The sequence below is a fragment of the Procambarus clarkii genome, chromosome 20 (genome assembly GCF_040958095.1).
Source record: "Procambarus clarkii isolate CNS0578487 chromosome 20, FALCON_Pclarkii_2.0, whole genome shotgun sequence".
NCBI classification, from domain to species: domain Eukaryota; kingdom Metazoa; phylum Arthropoda; class Malacostraca; order Decapoda; family Cambaridae; genus Procambarus; species Procambarus clarkii.
The window spans coordinates 48,545,189-48,570,139 of NC_091169.1; the positions used below are offsets into that span (position 1 = coordinate 48,545,189).

General features: G+C 50.0%; 1 protein-coding gene across 2 annotated transcripts in view; it reads right to left on the bottom strand.

Moving 5' to 3' along the window:
* The window catches only part of trus (programmed cell death 2 like trus), a 136,008-nt gene that overhangs the window by 3,201 nt on the left and 107,856 nt on the right, over window positions 1-24,951 (bottom strand). For both annotated transcript variants that reach the window (XM_045737748.2, XM_045737749.2), the window contains one exon: window positions 13,350-13,474. In XM_045737748.2, the coding sequence (XP_045593704.1) occupies window positions 13,350-13,474 (125 nt within the window). The remainder of the gene's footprint in view (window positions 1-13,349; window positions 13,475-24,951) is intronic.

A 24,951-nucleotide genomic window follows, 5' to 3' on the forward strand; every position in this document is an offset into this window, starting at 1 on the left:
CGATGTTGGGACAGAGTTCATAGAGTGGTGGAAAACTTTACCATACCATCACAGATTACAATTAATAATTCCTTCATATGACAAGTTGGATCACACAAGTGGAGCACACAACAAGTGAACCATATGAACCAAACACCAGCCAGAGTGGTCCACACAAGTGAACGACGGAGTTTCAATGATTTTCGTTCACCAAATTGTGGCACACGCATCTTTGTAAATTAATTTAAAGGCTGAAGCGTGAATAGCTAGCTAATGTGTTGAAATCTTCTGATATACATTTTCTGCAATGAAACAAGACGAGTGAGGGTGAACAGATTAGGGAATACTGTACAGTAAACCTCACTGTACAGTGAGGTTTCACTCACTTTCGTCTGTGTTGTCATAGTTCAGTGACCCATGACTTTGAACGTTTCACATTAAATCATTTCTAAAACTGGTGTTTTAATAACTTTATTATTCTAATTAAACTAAACTAAATAAAACCAAAAATATACTGTAATATGATAGATATCTGCTATTTGAGAAATTATTCACGTTATTGGCGGCACAACTCCAGCACGAGTGGACATGTCTAATCCCTGTCCATACAACACCATGCTTGTTTTGTTCGATTTCGTCGCAACAGTTCAGTGATCTACGGCTTCGAAATAATAAAATTAATAAATCAGTTCCAAAATAAGTATTTTTTATAGCTCTTATTACCGTAATAATGTTGCTAAACTAAACATGTAACCTAAAAATATATAATTTGATGTAAATCGAATATTTGAGAGAAATTTATGTTACTGGAAATCGAACACAACACCAGGTGTGATTTGTTCGATTTCATCGCCACAGTTCAGTGACCTACGGCTTCGAAATAATAAAATTAATAAATCAGTTCCAAAATAAGTATTTTTTATAGCTCTTATTAACGTAATAATGTTGCTAAACTAAATATATAACCCAAAAATATATAATTTGATGTAAATCGAATATTTAAGAGAGGTTTATGTTACTGGATCTGGCGTAAACACCAGCCTACTGAAGGGTGTACGCATAGACTTAGTCTGCATTCGTGCAGTATGCACCCTTAGCTTTGTCTGCGATTGACGTACAGTATTTATCCACCTGTGGAAGAATAATTGTGGAACTGACCAGTTTTTTACTACAGCTCTTTGGTTATAAAGCAAAATGTCTCAGGGCTTACTAATAGTGCCTTATTAATGCCAAAAATGAAGCAATATTTTGCAAGAACTAGTAGCAGAAAATCAACCAGCCCGAGCACAGCCGTACCCAGCACGAGAACAGCTGTACCCAACACAAGAACAGCCGTACTAAGCACGAGAACAGCCGTACCCAGCACGAGAACAGCCGTACCCAACACAAGAACAGCCGTACCAAGCACGAGAACAGCCGTACCAAGCACGAGAACAGCCGTACCAAGCACGAGAACAGCCGAACCCAGCACGAGAACAGCCGTACCCAGCACGAGAACAGCCATACCCAGCACGAGAACATCCGTACCCAGTACAAGAACAGCCGTACCCAGCACGAGCACAGTTGCACCCAGCACTGGTACAACAGCAGCCAGCACCAGCTCAGAAGCAGCTGAACCCACAGCAGCAGCGAGCACCAGCAAAGCTGATGCAAACATCTAAAAACATCGTGTGCGGCGTGAACAGTTAGAACAAGTGTTAAATTTAAGTGTGTACACAGTGTTAAAATTAAAGTTGCAGTAATTTTAGTGTACAATAGTTTTCATAAACTGTATTGTAGTACTCAACATACAACAGAACTACTTTTAATCAACACAGTGCTAACGGCATAATGCATTACAGCACGTATTTACTGTAGAGCAATCACAACTTCACAAAACGTCAAGATGGACATAACTCCAACAATAAAGTAAATATTATGAATTACAGTATTTTTTAGTAGAGAAGTAATATATAGGTACAGTATGTAATATGATAATGCATTTTTATGGTGTACAAGAAAAAAAAAAAAAAGACACTGACACAAACGCCTCCTGAAGGTCACCTCTTGCAACGAATCCAACGCTCCAACGAACTGGGGTTGGTCCCATATAGTACGTTGAATCGAGGTTGTACTGTATATCACACTACACACTATTGAATAATATCACAGCAAAAAAACTATGAAAAATCAATCAGACATATTCAAATAATTAGGCAATTATCTCTTTGTGGCCACTCTTGCCTGACAGCTGGGAGCAACAGACCGTCTGGGACGCACGCTGAGTCAGCGCCTGTTTTTTGCCAGACTTCCCCTCCCTATAGCGGGCAATATATGCCACTTACGATTTTTTAATTATTTTTCCCATGATCAGAGAACACAAATTAACAGGTTTAGAAGAAAAAATCATTTTTTTTTTTTGGTATGCGCCTGTGGGGTTGCAACCCGCTCTCGCACAAGACAGTACATATATGACTTATTGCTTATAGTCACTATTTGGCTGATTAATAAGTACATATGTGGTATATGCCAAGTTATATTTTGTTTTTAAGGTACAAACTCTTCCTTCAGGTTTGCTAAATACCAGTTTTATTATTAGGTATTTCTTCATCAGTTTTATTAAACAATAGAGATTTTATACAATATTTGAAAATATCCTGAGTTACTTTACAATTTATTTAAATATTTTGGTTTTGTTTTATTATTTTTATAAAACTGTAATGTCATTATATGTATAGGTTAAATACTAATTGTAATTAAGAAGCAATAAGATACTTATCTTAACATACTAAGAAGGTTAGGTTAGGTCGCTGTTTTCTATTCAGCTTTTCAAAGTAAACTAAAATATTCACAATAAATTAGTATGTCACACATGCACATATTAATAAGCCAATATTGACTATAAGCAAGTGCGAGAATGGGTTGGGGTGACAAATGCTAATTAGCCCCGAGCAACACGAGGGTTAATAGATTGATTTTGATTCTGTTTGTTTATTATGCACCTTATACCCATCCTATGGGCAGCGGTTGTGAATATTACAGAGGCACATAATGGGCTGGGAAACTGAATCCCAAAAATCTTATAGCTAAGCAAGTAACAATCTTGTTAAGCCAGTTAAACAGTTTAATGGATATCATCAGTTTTTAATAGCACAAAAGGATCACTAATTGGCTCACAACAGTCTCTAAACTGAGCAATTTACATCAAACAGCAATGCCCTTCAAGTGATATGATTAAAAATAGAACAAATACTTTAACTAGGTAAGTAACCCTCAATATCCTTCATCATCATATGATGAACATCTGTTTTGGTGCAATGCAGTCCTCATCAAAAGACAATCTCTGTTTTGCATCAATGTTTCTATGTCATTGTTGCCCATACGAGCTCAATGGTATATTCCAGTAGTCATGAGAGCCTTACTTTTAAATATACTGTTTGAACTCGCTTATCTGAAGCCCACTGATCTCGAGCCAGATTCACGAAGCTTTTACGCAAGTACTTACGAATGTTTACATCTTTCCTCAATCTTTGCTGGCTTTGGTTACATTTATTAAACAGTTTACAAGCATGAAAACTTCCCAATCAATTGTTGTTATTGTTATAAACAGCCTCCTGGTGCTTCGGAGCTCATTAACTGTTTAATAATTGTAAACAAAGCTGCCAAAGATTGAGAAAAGATGTACAGGTTCGTAAATGCTTGCATAACTGCTTCGTGAATCTGGCCCCTGAATATTTTTGTTATCCAGTGATTTGTGTGGCCAGATATTTTTCTGGCAAAACTTCGCCATATCTAAATAGCAATTGGAATAACTGGAGATTTTGCCAGATAATGCAGACAGGCATCGGGCCATATCATATTAATCCCATATAGCAGTGGCTCGAGGTGCAGGGTATGGGAGGATGGTTTCAAAGCAGGGGGTGTCGGGAGAGAGGGGAGGGTCATCAGGGACTCTCTGGGGGGATGAGGGGCCTAAGATCTGTACTGCATATCTGCATTGTATAGAATAAAAAAGCCAGCGTTGAATGTAATGAAACACCATTTTCTGGGTGAGTCCCAGAGGCTTCCTGGAGATATCCAGGCTGAATGGATATGTATAACTTTATGGCAACAGTCAAAGTGCTTGGAGTTCTTGCCTACGGGGAACCACGAGCCAGAACCTGGCCCCCTCAGAGAGGCATGAGGAGCAATGGCCTATAGAAATCCCCTTGTGGTTGGGAGTATTCAATGTCTGGCATCGACCGGGATAGGCACCCAGAAAGGTAGGCACCCCAAAACAAAGCAATATTCTGGTGAGAATATTGGTACCGAAAACCGAACGAGTGGACAGAACTTCCCAAACAAAATTATCAAATTGGCATGACATCATCACGTCGCCGTGCCACCGTCTGCACAACCCACCCCTCCCCGGGAGGGGGAAGAGGAAGCCCCAGACCCTCCACGCTGGTGATCCAACCGGCAATTCTTAGGCTGGATGTCAAAATACGTGAAAAACACAGCCGACTGGAGGGAAGCTGGGGAGCCTCCGGGACTCACCCAGAAAATGTCATTTAATTACATTCTAGGCTAGTTTTCTGGGAGGAGCCCGGTTGGCTCCCCGGAGCTACCTCACCACAGATAAGGAAATGAGAAAAGGATCCGAGAGGCGGATGCCACGTGCCCTAACGTGAAAACAAGACCACAGGCGAAACTAAAGGACCCTGCAGACGACCTGGGAGACCCGAACCCCAAAAAAGGAAGGAGGGAAGAAAGGAAACCTGGGCAAACCAAAGTGCATCTATGGCCCCAGAGGCCAAGATGTGCAGAGAACAGCGCAGAGTCGCAAGTGAACAACAAATGAAGCAGACCAGGGGTGCTTCATTTGTGGTTCTGCAACAACCAAGCAGCAACCCAAGGACCCCTCTGGAAAGCAGCAGACCCAAACATCACCCGAAAAGAAGGAGACTGCATCAAACGAACAACCTACCACGAGGACCAAATGAGGCAGAAAAAAACACGGGTGCCGGAGGAGAGCTGGAAACTCCCCAACCCGACCCTTAGAGGTCAACGCCAACAGGAGGAGGAGACCCGAAAAACAAAAAAACACACCAGAACCGAAGGGATCATAACAAACCGAGAAGAAAGAAAATAGACCACCTGGGCCAACGACCAGGACGGCACCGGAAGCACAAGAGCAGGCTGGAGGTGAGCAACACCCAAGACAGCAAGCGGAACAGAGCAGAAGTAATAGCAACACCAAACACAAGCTGGAGCGGCTCCACCAGCGCCACCCAAGACGAGGGGACAGTACACAGCACCAGACGACGGTCCCGGAAGAACCCCGAAGGGAAAGACAAGACAACCCTATCAGAGACCGAAGAACCCTTCGCAGTGATAGAAAAACCGGAAGGACAGCCAGGAAAGCTACACACTGTCGCCGAGATGAAGTACGCAGCTGGGAGACCAACAACAAAGCCACCAGTGCCCACACAAGCGGCGAGAAACTTTTGACAAAAACCTGAGACGTGAAGATTCGAGGGGAAGAATGAACCAGCCTCGTACAGAGCCGGACCAATCCGTAAAAAAATGCGGAGCCACGGGAAGACCCTGAAGATCGGCAAACGAGTAAAGCAGCGCCCCAACCAAGGTTGCCAAAAACCAGAAAGAACGGCCGCCAGGGAACCAGGAACCCAAGCCCAGCGAGCTGAAAAGGAATCAACCTGGGAGAGCAGACATGCCCCAACCGGGAGGAACCCCCCCCCCCACACCCAGGACCCCTGAAGGACCAACAAGGTCAAACACTGAAGAGCCAGGGCCCAGGCAGAGGAAAACGAGCGACACGAACTAAAGCGAGAGACACAAAGCGAAAAACAGCGACCCCACAACCCAAAAGAGCAGCGCAACCAGCTCCAGCAGGGAAGAACGACATACGCGTCTCCAAGATATACATAAGGAGACCTATGCAGGACGTGTACCGCAGGAAAACAAAAACGTACGTTCCGGAAAAGAAACAAACAAAAGGCATAGCCAGGACCGGAATCCTAGCTACTCCTGTCCCAAGAAAAGGAACCAGTAGGTCAGGAGCAGTTGACCGGAAGTCCACAACCACATGCAGACATTGCAACACAGAAGCCTGCAGTGAGATACAAAAGAAGGAAAATGTGAAAGAACCCAGTACCAAAACAGAACACTGGGGTGAAGTCCAAAAGCAGGGAACTGAACTGTCCATGCGCAGACATGGACAGAGCACCTGTCCATGTCTGCGCAACCCCACCCCCCTCCCAGGAAAGGGGAAAAGGGGGAGCCCCAGACTCTCGCACCGGTAACCCAACCTTCAGTTCTTGACTGACATGATTCTGGGATGGTCTGTGCCTCTGGCTCCAGAAATTTTGTCTCGGTTCTGTGTCTAGTGACGTGGACTCTCTCTCCAGGTGGTGTGAGCCTAGAAAATATTCCATGGTACTCGGGTTACATGCGCCTAGGGGGCTCCCTTCCCTAGGTGCCCAGTAAGTGCTGCCCTTGTAGCATGGGGCCACCTTCCACAAGTCACCTTGGGACTTTTGCTGTGCCTTTTACTGCTCGGTACTTGGCCGCCCTTGGGGTCTGCTGGGGTTTTCTTGCCCCCGTGTGTCTCTGGGTAGGGGGTAGTTTTCGTCACTGGTAAGGACGCAGGGTGCTGCATAGCTAGTTTTCACCAATTATAGCGGCCGGCTCTGTTCCGCCTGGGTACGTTGTCCTCTTGCGGGGTTATTCTTTTGTTTTTGTTTTTGTTCTGCCTGGTGGGGGGGGGGGGGGGGGGGAGGAGGATCTGCCTTCATGGCTTCCCTTAGCTGTTGGGGGTGTGTGTATATATATCTTCTGTTCTGTGGTTGGTGGAGTCCCCCGCTTGGCCCCCGTGAGTGGACACGTCCCGAGAGTTCAGCTTTTAGCAGATTGTTTGGTAGTTTTGGGTGCCGTTTCGCAGTACCCTGCCTGGGCTTCCCTTAGTGTGTTAATAAGGCGCCTTGGAAAACCCTGCAGGGGCTCCATGGTCCGATGGATGTGACCCTTGGGGACCCCTCTCGCTACGTGCGAATTTGAAGGTTGCTCTGTTCCCTTGTCTCAGTGTAACAATCACCGGTTGTGCCTCCGCCATCCTGCCTGTTGGGTCGGTGATTTATTTGACTTGGAGTTGTGCGACATTTGTTTTCTGTTGTACTTCAGTTCACCCAAGCCACTGATCATGATATGCGGGTGCAGGCAGCTGCGGCGTTGTATGCTAGGTTTAGGTTGCTGCAATGCGCTAGGTTGGTTGCGGCCCCAGATGCCCCGAGATTGCCCCGTTTTGGTTATAGGGACCCGGACCTGGGAGTGGGAGTCGCTTCGGCTCTGGTTCCATCCACCCCTCCCAGTTCTTCCCCTTCTGTTCATCCTGTTCCCCACCCACTTGCTTCAGGCTCCGAAGCGTCTGAGGGTTTCGGAGTTGGATCAGGTTCTAGTTGGTGTTGAGACTCGGGCGGTCTTGGGGGAATAACCTTCTGGGGTTGCGGCGGTGTCAATCGAGCTTAGTCCTCCTGACGGAGCTTCTGAGTCTGACCAGTGGGCCCCCTTTGTTCCAGCTTTTTCAGCTGCTCCTGCTTTTCCTTTATAGGACGGCTCGGCCCCGGGTCCTCAGGGTAGGACTCCTAGGGGCAGGGAAGGGGTTGACTTGGGGGCCTTGGGACCCATTGGACTCCGCCTGGATTTTTCTGCCCTCAGAGCGGAGCTTAGTGTTACAGGGCGAGGGTTCTCTTTCGATCCCTCCTCATACGATTTGGATTTGGTGTCTACTCCTCCCCGGGTTAGGTTCTGTGATCCTATGGGTTCCTCGGTCCCATCCTTTCTGCACGACCCGGATTATGCTTTCGTGATGGATCCGCACTCCTTTGTGTACGGTTCATCTTGTCCGTACTGGGTTGGTTATGAAGTTCCGGAGTCATCCTTGTTGGCAGAGTGCCTGCTCTTTTTGCTGGAGGCTTGGCACACGTTCTGTCGGTCCTGCACTCTTGAGCGGAGGGAAGCTCAGACTGCATTGCAGGTTTTCCTGGGGCACGAATTCGAGCACCTTAAGGCGTGTTTGTTCGCCCCTGCCCTTCTGCGGGATGTGGGTTTGATGCAGCTTCATGTGCAGGTTTCCTCCCTTTCGGCTGCCTTGGTTGCGGAGGATTTGCATAATTTTGGCCTGCTTGCTCTGGCCCTGCGTTTCTTTTCCCTCCTCGATCTGTCCTCGGATTGGCTTGAGTTGGATGTGGGGGCGCTTGGGGCCATCGCTGGGTTGTGTTCGCTGCCCTCAGCAGTGCAGGCATCGTCTGCCTTGTTTAAGCTGTTCGCGCCACTCCTGCGGGATGCGGTTTCAAGGTTTTATGCTTCTCGCCTTGCCTATCAGTAGGCGGAGCTTGTTTCTTCCTTGGAATCCGCGTGGGCCCTGGCTCTTAGGTTGTCTTCGCCTTTTTGTCCATTGTTTTTTGCAGAGACTGCAGTGGTGCAGTATCTGCAGGCGATTTTGGTTAGTTGCCGGCTTATGTCGGACTTATTGGTGCTCCGGGGGCTCGTGAAGGGCCTTCCCGTAAAGGTCGTGCCAGGGCTCAGGGTTTCTTCCGTCATGGTAGGCCAGTGGTGCCAGATTCAGGGCATGCACAGCCTTCAGTTTAGGGACTGGCTCGGTTTTGTTGTGGGGCATCAAGCTTACCGCTTTCATTGCCTTCCATTCGGGTTGAAACTGGCACCTCGCATGTTCACTCGCCTTACTCGAGTCGTGATGGCCCGGTTGCGTCTGTTAGGTGTTCAGGTTCTGGCCTACCTTGACGACTTGGCTGGTTTGGGCTCCCAGCTAATCCGCGTGTCTTCTCGCCAGGGATTTTGTTTTTTTCCCAGCTTACCGGGTTCAGGTTCTTGGAAATCCTATCTGGTTCCATCTCAGGTTCGGTCTTGGCTAGGCTTTCGGTAGGACGCTCGTACCGCTTCCTTGTATCCTCCGGCGGCTCTGCTTCACCGACGTTCCCGCCTGCGTCTGCTCCAGGGTCACGCGGCTTCCTCTTTGGGTTTTTCGGGGTTCAGTGCCTTGGCGCCTACCTGAGCACTCGCTAGATGTGTTCACGGACGCGTTGTCTCTTAACTTGGGCTTTGTGACCAGTGCTCACCAGGCCGGCCAGGGGCGGTGGGGTCTGTCCCTCCGTCTGGCTCACAGCACAGTGTGGGAGTTCGCGGCAGTGTGGATGTTGCTCTGGAGGGTTCGGGTCATTCGCGGATCGACGATCAGGCTCTATTCAGACTGTTTCCCCGTGGTTCATTGCCTGAATCGATTGGGTTCGATGCAGTCTTTGGCTCTTTGGGGCTAGTCGCTTTGGGTGACTCGTCTGCTGAGTTCTCAGGGTTTGGCTCTCCTGGCGGTTCACGTTCAGGGGGTGCCCAATGTCTTGGCGGACAGCCTGTCCCGGTTCATTTCCCTGTCCACGGAATGGACAGTCGACGCCAGCTCGTTCAGTTGGCTCGGCTGGACGTTCGGGCCTCTGGAAGTGGATCTCCTCGCATCGGTGTGGTCGGGGCGTCTCCTGGTATACATAGCGCCCTTCCCCGACTGCAAGGTCATCAGGGTCGACACCTTTCAGCCGGACTGGGCGAGGTGTGGTTACCTATACCTCTTCCCCCCGGTTCAGCTGTTGCTCCAGGTCATGGCTCGCTTGGAGATTTACCAGGGAAGATTTGTCTTTCTGCCTCCTTGGTGGCTGGCCCAGCCTTGGTTTCAGGCACTGCTTGCTTGCTTGGTGTCCGAACTCGAGGGACTTCCCGCGGCTCCGCTTCTTTCAGCAGATCGGTCCAGCCCGGTACCAGGCTGGTTCGGTCTTCTTTTCGAGTCTTCGCATCTGTTTTTTTTTTTTTTTTTTTACTCGAGTCTTTCATCACTTGTATGGTGCGCAGGTGGCTTCGTTGTTGGTCTCCTACCTGCATGCTTCGTCTCGGTGACAGTATGAAGTTTCCTGGTGGTCTTTCCATTTTTCCTATCACTGCATAGGTGTTCTTCGGTCTCTGATAGGGTTCTTTTGTTCTTTCTTTCTTGGTTGTTCCAGGCTCGTCATCTTATGCCGAATACTGTCGCCTCATATTGTGCAGCGCTGGCGGAGCCACTACAGCTTGCTTCCAGTGTTGTTGCTTCTTTCGCATTCCGCAAGCTGTCTGGTGCGTTGTTTCATCTCTAGCCAGCTTATGCTCCTCCTGAGCCGTCCTGGTCTTTGGACCAGGTGCTCTCGTTTCTCTCTTCTCCTCGGTTTGTTGTGGCCCCTTCCGTTCAGGATTGTTTTTCCAAGGCACTTTTCCTGCTGGCATTGGCCTTTTGGGGTCAGGTCGGGAAGCTTCATGCTCTCCTCCGGCGCAGGGGTTTCTGCTCTCTTGGTCCTGGTGGTCGTTTTGTGTGGTTGCAGCCATCTCCTTTTCTGGCAAAGAATGAGATGGCTGCATTCCGGAGGGGGCCCTTGGGTCGTTGATGCTTGGTTGGTCAGGCCTAGGGGTGCATCATGTGTTGTGTCCGGTTGCGGCTCTCCTTTGTTATTTGCGTGCCACGGCTTCGGTGGCCAGGGATGCACTTTGGGTTGACCCGGTTTCCCCTTCTTCCCTGTTCCTGAGCTCAGGTCTCTCAGGTCGCCCACAGGGTTATTAAGTCTAGCCGGCCTGCAGTCTATCCCGTGGCCATGACGTTCGCAAATTTGCTGTTTTGGCTGTTGTCTTTGGCAACAGGTCTTGGGTTGACATTCGGGCCCAGGGCTTTTGGAGGCCGAACAGGTTCCTGACAGCTCGCTACCTGGTGAATGTCCCTGGGCCTGGTAGAGCCTGTGTGGCCTTGGGTTGGCGGTTACAGCCAGTTGTCTCTACTTCGCATTGAGGAGTGAGGACGGATCGCCTCCCGGGTAAGTCCCTGTTTTTCCTTATTTTTGGGTAGTTAGCTCTGGGGAGCTGACGGGGCTCCCCAAGAAAACCCGCAATGAATGTAACGAAGCGCCATTTTCTGGGTGAGTCCCGGAGGCTTCCCGGCATCCCTCCCTCCCCCGATTGGCGTCATTTTTTCACATTTTTTGATATTCAGCCTAAGAACTAAAGGTTGGGTCGCCGGCACGAGGGTCTGGGGCTCCCCCTTTCCCCCTCCTGGAGAGGGGAGGGTTGTGCAGACAGCGGCGCGGCAACATGACGACGTCATGATCGTTTGCTAATTTTTGTTTGGAGAGTTCTGTCCACTCGTTCAGCTTTCGGTAGCAATAGTTTCACCAGATTAGGGGGTTTGTTTTGGGGCGTTCACCTTTCTGGGTGCCTGTCCCGGTCGATGGCAGACTTTTTTTTTTTTTTTTTTTTTTGAGATATATACAAGAGTTGTTACATTCTTGTACAGCCACTAGTGTACACAGCGTTTCGGGCAGGTCCCTGGAATACAATCCCCGCCGCAAAGAATTGTTTTTACAATCAAGTACACATTATACTGTTGAGTTAAACAGAGGCTACAGTTAAGGGAGCCGGTCAGCCGAGCAAGGGAGCCGGTCGGCCGAGCGGACAGCACACTGGACTTGTGATCCTGTGGTCCTGGGTTCAATCCCAGGTGCCGGCGAGAAACAATGGGCAGAGTTTCTTTCACCCTATGCCCCTGTTACCTAGCAGTAAAATAGGTACCTGGGTGTTAGTCAGCTGTCACGGGCTGCTTCCTGGGGGGTGGAGGCCTTGTCGAGGACCGGGCAGCGGGGACACTAAAGCCCCGAAATCATCTCAAGATAACCTCAAGAAGGACTTGCGCCCAGTAAATCCTCCCCAGCCAGGATATGAACCCATGACAAAGCGCTCGCGGAACGCCAGGCAAGTGTCTTACCACTACACCACGTAGACTATAGAACATAGAATGTTCCCAACCATAGGGGGGGTTTCTATGGGCCATTGCTCCTCGTGCCTCTCTGAGGGGGCCAGGTTCTGGCTCGTGGTAACCCGGTAGGCAAGAACTCCAAGCACATTGACTCATGCCAGAAAGTTATATATATTCATTCAGCCTGGATGGTTCCAGGGAGCCGACAGGGCTCCCCCATAAAACAGAATTAAATGTAATGAAATGCTTGTGTCTGGGTGAGCCCTGGAGGCTCCCTGAAACTATCATACTGATCAAGTGCCATACTATACATCTTACCTTGGACATCTTCAGAAGAAAACTACTGTAAATGGTTTTCCTCAAGGAGGGACGGACCATCCGGGCTGTGGTGGGTATGTGGGCTTGCGGGCCGCTCCAAGCAAGAGCCTGGTGGACCAAACTTTCACAAGTCACGGGGAGTAGAAGAACTCTCAGAACCCCATCAAGCAGGTATCAAGCAAGCAGGTACTACTCGAGTGTCATCAGTCACAGAGTTCTTTTATAGCACTGTATCAGCTGGATAGCTTCAGGGAGCTGATGGGGCTCCCCACAGAAAAGACCAGGATGGCCAACACTTATCTGAAAAACCATCCCCACTGGAGCAGGAAGAAGAGCATGACACTAAATGTCATAGATGCAAGCGCCAGGCAATATAACCATGTTGTCAAGTTTGATGGATGAAGGAGGAAGGTACACAGTCCCCTGGTGGTGCACAGGTGGAATGAATGACCTTTTCTCTGTTCTTGGTGATCTATGATTCCCAGTTCCTTGCACCTCTTTACAAGGGGGTTTTGGCCTCTGGTCCCCATTAGGCTTACATGGCCCAAAGGGCCTGGTGTGGATTGAACCGCGCAGTAAGCACTAAACAGCCACCACAAGAATCTTCCCAGAAATAACTTTTTTGTATTTGTTTTATCTTATGAAATGGTAGATCTGTATTCAAAAGGATTAACACTACACCAAAAACTAAATGCCTAGCCTTATTTAGGCCTGGCCAGTGGTTAGCAGTCCTCCTGGTATTTATCAGCATTATATTATGGAAGGCAGGACAAAAAAAAATTATTTTCATACGAATTATAAGTAAAAAGAACACCAGAATATAAACCGTGAAAATCGTTAGGTTAAGCAGTTAAGATTGGTCATTATCACATGTCAATGGGAAAAAAAGAGCTAAAGTTCATCTGACTTCAAATTATTTTGTAGTTTCCCATGATTGATAAGCAGCCCCATTAAGCTATTGAAACCATATAGACAATATTTGTATTCAAAGGACGCAAGACGTAGATCTTCATTTAACAATGACTGTATTGCACTAGGTAATCAACACACAATGATAACCACACCTTATGAAAAGATTCTGATAAACGGACACTTTTCTTATGAATAATTTGAGCAAGAGTCTGATCCAAACTGAGATAGCAAGCCATTATTACAATACTTGGATATTCATATATACAGGAAACCTTCATACTGGGACAAATGAGGAGAATACTGTATAATATTGTTACTGATCACATACCTGAGTACCTGCTGTGGACTACGAGAAATTCTCTTTTTGAACTTGTGAAGCAGAACATCTCCATGAATGGCAATATCTTTCTCATACACTCCATCCCCCTTTCCATCAGCTCCCGCAGCAATTTCCTTAATTATTATGGACAATTTAACAAGAAACCAGTGATTGAATGTAATGAAACGCCATTTTCTGGGGAGCCCAGGAGGGTCCCTTGAAGCTATCCGAGCTGATATGTGCTATATTAGTTTGGGGTCATCAGTCACAGGAGTTCTTATGCCTACCAGGGACCCCGAGTCAGAACCTGGCCCCCCTCAGAGCGGTACAGGAAGCAATGACCAATGATCAGTTTATATTTAAAGTATGTCATAATTGCCAACGACCAGGAAGAACCCAGAAAGGTAGGTGAATTAAAACAGACCACTGTCTGGTTAACTTGTGCAATGTGAAGGAGGGGGAGCCGGCAGCCCACCATTCCAATTCCTGAACGATAAAAAACCTCCAACCGGAGGGAGGAAGTGTCAGGGAGCCTCCGGAGCTAACCCAGAAAATGGCATTTCATTACATTTAATGCTGATTTTCTGTGGGGAGCCCCGTTGGCTCCCAAAAGCTAACTACCCAGAGATAAGTAAAGGAGAGGCTTATCCGGGAGGCAGCAGCACCTCAGGTCTCAAGACGAGGAAGAGACAGACAGCCCGACAGGCACCCCAAGACCACACACGGCCGGGAAATAACCGGAACATTCACGAGACATCTGGTGGCCAGAACTCTGTTCAACCTCCAAAACCCCTGTGCCTGAATGTAGACCTAAGATCATCATATCACCATGGGCATGAGGGCAGACCGCAGGCTGGCATGACTTCATGACACAGTGGAAAACCTGAGACACAAGACCACGGAACAGGGAACCAACAAAACCGGATCCACCCAGACAGTGTCCACCATCACAGAACCAGTGGCCCACAGGTAGCGGTGTAAAGTCACCACCGGACACAACACGTGATGCACCCCTAGCCTAACCAACCAAGCATCCACAATCAACTGACCCCCCCAGAAGCCAGTTATCTCATTCTACACCAGAAAAGGACGAGAAGGCAGCAAACGAACAAAACTACCACCTGGTCCAAATGAACAGAACCCCCGGCATCAGAGGAGAGCATGAAGCTCCCCAACCCAACTCCCAGAGGCGAAGGTCAACAAAAACAAAGCCTTCCAAAAGCAATCCCGAACCAAAGGAGCCACAACAAAGCGAGAAGAAAACAAAGAATGTGGTCCAAAGACCAAGAAGGCTCAGGTAGTGCATGAGCAGGCCAGAGTCAAGAAAACGCACAAGAAAGCAAGTGGAATTGAGTGGAAGTAACATCCACCTCGAACGCAAGCAGCAGCAGCTTCACCAACGGCGCGCAATACGAAGTGACAGTAAAGGCAAGAGATCCCGAGCCAGAAAACACCAAGAGAAGAGAAGAAACAACCTGGTCCAAAAACGGATGAAAAGAAAGAAAATGATGGAAAAACCGCCAAGAAACTTCATACTGTTGCTGAGAAGAAGACAGTAGGTGGGACACCATCAAAGAAGCCACCTGATCACGAGACAGGGAGATGCCGAATCCATAACAACGTGAAGAGGTCCACCTCCAGGTGCCCGTACATCCGACAAAGCCAAAGGAAGGAGGCAATGAAGCATGACAGCCCATCTGCCAGGATGATGAACACACCCGGAATGTAAATGGCACGGAAAGCTAAACCCCGAGAACTTAGCAGCAGAGACATTTTAAAGTGACCAGCCCAAAGCCACGGACCGAAGAAACATCCCCCCCCTCCCCGATTAAAACAAGGAACCACGGGAAGCTGTCCGAATGGAGCTGGATCACTGAGCAAGCCGGATTCGCCACAATTCCTCCCACACAGCCACAAATACCCACACCATGCTGTGAGCTCGAAAGAAGGACGGCACCCAACGCCCCTGGATGGCCTGGTGAACAATGGTCACAAAACCGCGACACGAGGCATCCATGAATACATCGAGCGAGGGGAAGGCGGCGGCACCATGGCACCGAACCCCCTAAACCCGAAAAGGAAGTCGGAGACGCAGCAACCAACACAAGGACACCAGGGAACGAACCCAGCTATTGCAAGAACGGCGAAAGAGGCTGCTCTGAAGATACCAGAACAGCCTCTGAAGCCAAACACTGCCCAGCAGATAAACCAGCAGGGCAAAGTTCAAGCTCCCGCACAGCTGCTCAAGCAACTGCCAAGGGGCTCGAATCCCCCTCAAAAAACCAGCGTTGAATGTAATGAAACGCCATTTTCTAGGTGAGCACCGGAGGCTCCCTGGAGCTTATCGGGCTAATGTACTTTATATTAGACTGAGACATTAGCCATGGAGTTCAGACCTACCAGGGACCAGAGCCAGAACCTGGCCCCTTCAGAGAGGTTTCATGGAGCAATGGCCCAGGAAAACCTACCTGTGGTTGGAGGTTTGCCTTATCTGCCATTGATCAGGGTTAGGCACCCAGAAAGGTAGGCATAACAATACAAACCCGAAAAGGTAAGAGACAAACAAAAAACCGAACAGAGGTAGAAACTCCCTACAATCCCAAGGAAACAAGGAAACAAGCAAACATCACACTTTACTGCCGCACCGCTCATCCGCGCAGCCCACCCCTCCCCGAAAGGGGGAGGGGTGGGGCCCCGGACCTCACTGCACCGGCTACCTAGCACTCCAGTTCGAAAGCCAAGCTTCAACCAATGCAAAAAAAACGCTGACCGGTGCTTGGGAGGGTTGCCAGGGAGCCTCCAGGGCTCGCCCAGAAAATGGCGTTTCATTACATTCAACGCTGGTTTTCTGAGGGGAGCCCCTACAGCTCCCTGGAGCTACATATTCAAAGAGAAAGTAAATAGGGACTTACCTGGGAGGCAGCCGCCACAAACTCCTCAACGCGAAGTCGAGACAACTGGCTGCAACCTGCGACCCAAAGCAACACAAGAACGCCCAGGAGCAGGCACGTTCCCCAAATAATGCGACCAGGACCCTGTTCAATCTCCAAAATCCACACGCCCGAATATGAGCCCAAGACATGTTACCACACGGCAGCCGATGCTGCAAACTTCCAAATGTCATGGCCACGAGGATAGACTACAGGCTGGCTAGACTTAATAATCCTGTGGACAACCTGGGAGACCCGAGCCCTGGAACAGGGAACGAGGGAAACCGGATCAACCCAAAGCGCATCCCCAGCTACCCCAGCTGAGGCGCGCTGGTAACGGCGAAGAGCCGCAACTGGACACAACACACGATGCACCCTGGCCGAACCAACCAAGCATCAATAACCCAAGGATCCCCCCGGAAAGCAGCTGTCTCGTCCTTCACCAGAAAAGATGGAGAAGACTGCAAATGTACAAACCTACCACCAGGACCAAAAGAGCAAAAACCCCTGCGCCGGAGGAGAGCATGAAGCTCCCATACCCGACCCCCAGAGGCCAATGCCAACAAAAACAGGGCCTTGGAAAAACAATCTTGGACAAAAGGGGCCACCACAAACCAAGGAGAGGAAAGATAAGAGAGCACCCTGTCTAAGAACCAGGACGGCTCAGGCTGCGCATTAGCAGGCTGGAGGTGAAACATAGCATGAGAAAGGATGCGGAATGGGGCGGATGTGATGTCCACCCCGAACTCAAGCTGGAGCGGCTCCGCCTGTGCTGCACGATACGAGACGACAGTATTAGACATCAGATGACGGTCCTGAAAAATCCAAGAAAGGACAAGACAACCCGATCCGAAAGAGAAGACAACTTACAAAGAGCAAGAAAATGGTGAAAAGAAAGCCAGGAAATTTCATACTGTTGCCGAGACGAAGCTCTCAGGTGGGACACCATCAACAAAGCAACCTGATCACCACAGAAATGGTGATACACCCATATCAAAAAGACCAGACGCGAAGAGCAGAGGAGAAGGTCGAACCAACCTCATACCGGACCGGTCCAACTTGCTGAAAAAGGCGGAGCCGGGGGAAATGCCCCGGGTTTGGACACCGAGCAAACAGCGCCGGAAATTAAGGCTAGGCCGGCCACCAAGGGGCCACAAGGACTACTCTCCCTGGGAAGGTCTCCAACCAAGCCAGAACCCGAAGCAACAGCTGGACTGGGAAAAAGAGGTACAGGTAACCCCCACCTCAACCAGTCCAGCCGAAAGGCATCCACGGTGAACGTCTCGCAGTCAGGGAAGAGCGTCACAGACTGGGAGACGCTGAAACCACACCGACGCAAAGAGGTCCACGTTCGAGAGTCCGTATGTCTGGCAGATCCAACGAAACGAGTTGTCGTCAACCATTCCCCTGTCCATTCCATGGACAGGGACATGAAGGAAGACAGGCCGTCCGCCAGGACGTTGGACACTCCCCAGATATGAACCACACGAAGAGCCAAACCCCGAGAATCCAGCAGATGAACCACTCGAAGGGACCAACCCCAAAGAGGTAAGGACCGAAGAGACCCTCCGCGGTTCAGGCAATGAACCACTGGAGAACAGTCCGAATGGAGCCAGATGGTCGAACCCCAAGCAACCCAAACCCTCCAAAGCGCAACCCAGACTGCGGCGAACTCCTGAACCGTGCTGTGAGCCTGACATAAGGACAGCCCCTGGCCGGCCTGGTGAGCACTGGTCACAAAGCCCCAGCCAAGAGACGACACGTCCGTGAACACCGAGCGAAGGCTCGGGAAGGCGGCAAGGCACCGAACCCCGAACACCCCTTAGAGGAAGCCAGCGACACAGGAACCAACACAAGGCCCCCGGAGGACAAAACCAAACAATCACGAGAGAGGCAGAAGGGGCGTTCCCGAAGGAACCAAAACAGACGCCGAAGTCAAACGGAACCTCAAAGGGGTTCAGACGGAACAAGTCCAGAATGAACCTCAGATCCGCACAGTCCCGTTTCGGCACTAGAAACAGGCGGGAAACCCAGCTGAGGGACGGGGTCATTTCGACCACACCCAGGCCCACCCACTCCAAATTGACTTGTCGAAGTGTAGGAGAAGCAGCTTGCCCTGCTAGCCCCGAACCCCCAAAAGGAATACGAGCCACCCAACGCCACCGCAGGCTGGATGACACGACCGAAAAGGCCCACAAATTGTGGGACCAAGCGCGGGCAAACAGAGAGAGCCTTCAGACCTGCGAAAGGGTCAACACCCCTTACGAGAAACCAAGCGCCGAACTGGGCGATCGCCGCGCCGACCAGACGCCGCCGGCACTGAAGGCAACATCGGCTCGGTAACTGGCACGAATGGCCAAATTTGACCAGCGGAACCCTAAACCCTGGCACGACCCCTCCGAGGTGGTCAAGAACGACCGCCCCGGAGAATCAACAAGTCCAACATAGGACGACAACTAGACGAAGTTGCTTGCAGAAACTGCGAGACCGCAGCCTCTGCAAACAGCAACAGACAAAATGGAGACAAAAACGCAAGAGCCAGGGCCCAAGCGGATTCCAAAGAGAGGGCGAGCACAGCCTGACGGCACACGAGGCGAGAAGCAAAAAACAGAGACACCGCCTCTTTCAGGATAGACACAAAGAGCTTCAACAGTGCAGCCGACGCCCTAGCTGCCGAAGTCAGCACCCCAGACAATGGTCCGGCGCCTCCACATCCTTCACAAGCCACGCAGAAGACAGCTCGAGAAGGGAAAAGAAACTTAAGACCGAAGCCTGATGCCCACGGGGGCACAAATCCTCCACAACCAATGATGCCAAAAGAGTAGGAACCTGCAAGTGAAGCTGTAAAAGGCCAGCATCCCGAGAAAGCACGGGGGCGAACAAGCACGCATTAAGGTGCTCAAACTTGCCTCCCAGGTAAATCAGCAGAACTTTAGACATTTCACTCCAATTAAGTGTGCAGGTCCACCAGAACCCATGCCACGCCCCCAGTGAAAAGAATGGGCAGTCTACCAGCCAGGAAGATTCCAGAACCTCCAAATGCACCCAAAACCAGGAAGAAGAAGAGGACGAGGAAGAGGAACTCAAAAGAGGATGCATCCATCACAGAAGCATAAACCGGGTCTCGCAAGAGGTATGTAGCAAAAGCCTCCCAGACCTCCTTCGCGGAGATACGAGAAGTAGAAAACCTCTGGAAAGACGGAACTGAGGTACCCAAAAGGGCCCGGAACCTAACACGGGGAGGAGCTGAACCCAAATCATACTCATACAGGGAAGGGGGGTAAGAAAACCCCTCCCCCTGCAACAATAAGACCTGTAAGGAAGGCAAAAGCACCCAAGCAGGGTCAAAGGGGGCCCAAGGCCCCCAAGTCGATTCCTCCCCAGCCCTGAGATTCCCCAAGTCAGGACCCGGGGCAGAGCTGTCCTCCGAACCTTTTACCCCTGAAGAAATGGCAGAGTCCACGGGAAAGGCAGACAAGAAGGGAGCCTGCTCGTGGGACCCAGTAGCCTCGGCAGGAGGAACCGGCTCAAATGCCTCCGTCTCCGACTTGAATGGGGCAGCCCCCAAAGCCGCCCGAATCTCATTACCAACTAAACCTTGTGCTGAAACCGAAACCCTAAGACGTTTGGAAGCCGGACACAGGAGGGTAGGTGGAGGAAGTGCGGACAGAACCAAAGTCGAAGCGGCTAACACACCCAGGTCCGGGTACCTAAAAACCAAAGTGGGGCAGTCACGGGGCATCCGGGTGGGAAACCAACCTAGCGCGTTGCAGTAACCTAAACCTAACATACAATGCGGATGCTGCCTGAACCCTAACAGCAACATCATCAGAATAAAACTGGAGCACAAGCAGAGAACACGACTCGCAAGACTCCGAGTCAAAGGTGTTGTTGACCCAACAGGCAGCATGATGGGAGGCAAAACAAGTGATTGTCACCCTGAGACAAGGGCACACAGCAACCTTCAAACCCGCACAAGGCAGGCTGGAACTCTGGAGACGTATCCATGGGTCCACCGAGCCCCGAAAGGGTTTTCCAGGGCCCGTAGAGTAACAACTACGGGAAGTCGGGGCAAAGTGTTGCTAACCGGTTAAACACCCAAACTAACAAGGGGTAGATGACAACACTGAAACCTCTGCAACACGTATAAGCACGGAGCCCTAGCAGAGGGCCACCAAAACAGTATAAGGGAAACTATAGTCCCACTAGGCAAACAAAAACAAAAAAAAACAAAAAAAAAGAATAACCCCGCAAAAGTACACAGTCCCCAGTGACAACAGGAACCGGTCATTGCGTAGGTGGCAGGTCGCGCAACACCTTGATGCCCTAACCAGCACAACCACTCTCTACCCAAGGCCAAACAAGGGCCCCAAGCTCCAGCTGGCCCCAAGGGCGAAGCCAATGTCGAGCAGGAAGAACCCCAACAGGAGCGGTTCTCGAACGCCTCATGGGAGATAACCCTGACACACAGGGGCAGTACTCACAGGGCGCTTAGGGAAGGAAACCCCTAAGAGCATGCAGCCCCCGGCACTGATGAGGTATTCCTGGCCACCACACACCATAACAAGACAGCAGAGAACGCCACACAGGCAAACACCGCCCAGGAATTTGAGGCCAGAGAAGCAGCGTCTGTCCCGGTTGACATTAGCTTGCGAACTGGAGTGCTAGGCAGCCAGCACGGTGAAGTCCGCCCCCCCCCTCTCCCCCTCTCGGGGAGGGGAGGGCTGCGCAGACGAGCGGCACGGCAGTAAAATGTGATGTTTGCTTGTTTGCTTGTTTTGGGGATTGTAGGGGGTTTCTACCTCTTTGTTTGGTTTATTGTTTTAGTTTCTTACCATGTGGGGTTTGTTTTGTTATGCCTACCTTTCTGGGTGCCTAATCCCAGTCGATGGCCAATAAGGAAAACCTCCAACCACAGAGGGGTTTTCTAGGGCCATTGCTCCCTGAAACCTCTCTGAAGGGGCCAGGTTCCAGCTCTGGTCCCTGGTAAGTCTGAATTCCATAGCTAATGTCCCGGTCTAATATAAAGTACATTAGCCCAATAAGCTCCAGGGAGCCATAGAGGCCCCCATAGAAACAGCTGAAGGACCGCAACCGGAGCAAGGTCGCAGGAGGGAGAGAACAGACGCAGTCCGAGAACCCCACACTAGGCCCAGCCAAGCCCGAACCCAATGGAACTGGAACTTCCGACAAGTTACCAGGAACCTAAACTCAGCAAGTTGAGAAAGAACCAGAACCCGACTACCAAACAAGCAGACCGGCAGGGAGCCCCCACCAACCAGTCGTCAAGGCAGGCTGCCAGCCAGAAAAACACCGGAATTTTGAAATGCACCCAATCAGTGTAAGAGGCACCGAACTCAAAACCAGATCCAACACAGAGGTTAACTAACTGAAAATGAACATTAACTAAATGAAAAAGACCCAAAGAGGAGGAAAAGAATGATAAGCTTTCAACCACCCAGCTGCCATATGCAAAGAGCAGGTAACAACAAACCACAGCTGTGAGATGGTGTGCCACAACCGGAGTGTGGGGCAAGCAGTCGTGGCAACTCAAACTGAAGAGCAAAATTTTTGCCAAAAATATAAACAATGGAACTGCTGATCTGAGAGGAAGGAAGAACAGGGGTACTAAAAGCACTAGAAAATAACGTACAATATATGACGAACCAATATATTTTTCCTCCAGGACAAAACATCCAAGCAAAAGATAAATGCGTCCCATGCGAGAATGCATAAATCACACTGCGAGGATGCATAAATCACTGGAAAATATCATAATATTAATTCAGACAGGGAAGGAGAGAACGAAAACCACCTCATCTGCAGCAACAACCCCTGCCCAGAAGGCACAAGGGCCCAAAATAGGGACAAAAGGAACCCAAGCGCTCCAAGCGGACTAACCCTGGGCCCTGAGACAAAGGTCCACGGGCAGAGCCCACTTCCATGCTCACCACTCGTGAAGAAAAAGTAACATCCAAGAGAAAAGCTTCCAAGCTCGGCAGGAAATTCGGGCTCAACCACCTGCACGCCCGAATCAGAAGGGGCGGCCCCCGAAGCCACCCGAGTCTCATCCCGAGATAACCACACCCCCGACCCCAAAACCCTCAGATGTTTGGAAGCCGAAAGCAGGTGGGGGAGGAGCAGGACGAACCACGCCCACCTGGGAAGGAAGCAGGAACATGGAAGGAATCAAGGTCGAAATGACCGATGCCCCCAAATCCTGGTCCCTGAAACACAAGCAAGGCAGCTCCAGGGCCTTCAACCGGACAACCAACCTGGCTTGTTGCAGTAAGGAGAATCAAGCATGCAATACAGCCGCTGTCTGATCCCTGAGATCAACAGACAAGGAATGAGGAAAGTGAAGTACAAGCAGGAAACAAGTCCCGTTAGACTCCGGGTCGGTGGTGTCCCCAAATCAACAGGCAGCATGACGGAGGCAGTACAGATGATCATTTCCCTGAAGCAGGGGAAACGAACAACTTTTTAGAGAAATATGGGTTGCTACATTGAAGTAAAGCTAGCTGCGCCAATTGCAGTGCGCCCCACCCAGACAATAACACTCCCCTACCCAGGGCAAGACTGGAAGCCCTAGACCCCCGATGTACCCCAAGGGCGAAGACAACATCACGTGATGAAGTCCTCAAACAGGAGAGATTCCCAAATGCCCCCAGGGAAGATAACCCTGACATGCAAGGGCAGTACTCACGAAGCACCTAAGGAAGGTTGCCCTAGGCGCATGCAGCTCCTGTTCAATAAGACAGCTAGCCACCACACCACACACACACAGCTGGAACAGCCACACAGGGCAAAAACCAGAACAGGAACTTAAGGCTTGAGGTGACTGAACTGACCACCAGCACATCAGTTCAAGAACAGGAGTAGTGGGTTGCCGGCTCCAGTGAGCCGGCTCCATAGAGGTGGGGGGGAGAGCTGGAGTGCCAGTTGCAGGAATTGTTGCTTGTTGGGTTTCCTTTCTAGGGGAGTTATTTTGATCTTTTAGGATGTAGATAGTACAGGTTAACCAGACAGTGGTCTGTTTATTCACCTACCTTTCTGGGTCCTTTCCCGGTCGATGGCAATTATGACATACTTTAAATGTAAAAGACTCAATAGGGCCATTGCTCCCTGCACCTCTCTGAGGGAGCCAGGTTCTGCCTCAAGGTCCCTGGTAGGCATAAAGATCCCCCCCTGTGACTAATGAACCCAAACTAATATAGCACATACATATCAGTTTGGATAGCTTCAGGGAGCCAGCAGGGCTTCCCACAGAAAAGAGGAATAACAAGTATTATAATTTATTAAAGAAAATAAACAGAACTACAGGTATTATTTTCAAATGAGAAAATAACAATTACAAAGTAAAACAAATCATGAACTGGCATTTATTTCTATATTTTGCTTAAATATTAAACATTACACAAATATTTATCTTCATACTTTATAAGATAAATCCTCAAACAATATCTATAAAAAAATGAACATCGACTAAGGAAATGCCCCTTTCTAGGGGATCGTCAGTGGCTCCCTGCAGCTAATACGCTATAACCCCAGGCCCAGTTTCATCCCACAATGTACGAGTTTCACACTTACACATTGGCCTACTGAAGACAGACCAGAATTCTGTTCCCTCACGGAGTTGAGGAAGCTAAGGCTTCATATACACCATACGCTGAGGAAAAACCATGCCCCCCCCCCAATAAAAAACAGCGTTGAATGTAATGAAATGCCATTTTCTGGGTGAGCCCCAGAGGCTTCCTGGAGCTTATCGGGCTAATGTGTTTATATTAGACCGGGACATTAGCTATGGAGTTCGGACCTACCAGGGACCATGAGCCAGACCATGGCTCCTTCAGAGAGGTTTCAGGGAGCATTGGCCCTGGACCCCCCCCCCCCCTCCCAGTGGTTTGGGTTTTCCTTATCTACCGTTGACCGAGGTTAGGCACCCAGAAAGGTAGGCATAACAAAAACCCCACATGGTAAGAAACTAAAACAAAACTGAACAGAGAGGTAGAACAACCTTCAATCCCAAGGAAACAAGCAAACGTCACACTCTATTGCCGCGCCGCTCGTCCGAGCGAGGCTGTCCTCCCGCCTTTTTGGTTTCGGAAGACCGAGAAGAAGTCTCCGTCTTCCTTCCAGAGACCTCCGGAAGGAAGGGACCAAAGTACCCAAGGTAACCTGGAACCGAACTCGGAGGGTGAGCTGACGCCACATAAACTCGTACAGGGAGGGGATAAGAAAACCCCACCCCCTTGCAACAAGCCCCGCTCAGAGGGGACCAAACCAAAGTGGGGTCAAACGGGGCCCAAACCCCCCCAAGTCAACCCCTCCCTTGCCTCGAAAACTTCCACACCAGGACCCGGGGCCGAGCCATCCTCCAAACCCTCTGCCTCAAAAAAGAGAGAGTCTACCAAAAAAGCTGGAACAAAGGGTGCCACTGGTAAGACACAGAAGCACTGGCAGGAGGAACAGGCTCGAATGCCTCTATTGTCATACTAGAAGGGGCATCCCTCGAAACAGCCCGTGTCTCTCCACCAACTAAACCCTGCCCCGACTCCGAAACCCTCAGACATTTCGGAGCCGGGAGCAGGGGAAAAGGAACAGGACGAACAGCAGCAGGGGAAGGATAAGGGAGTGCGGATGAAACCAAAATCGAGGCGACTAACGCCCCCAAGTCTGGG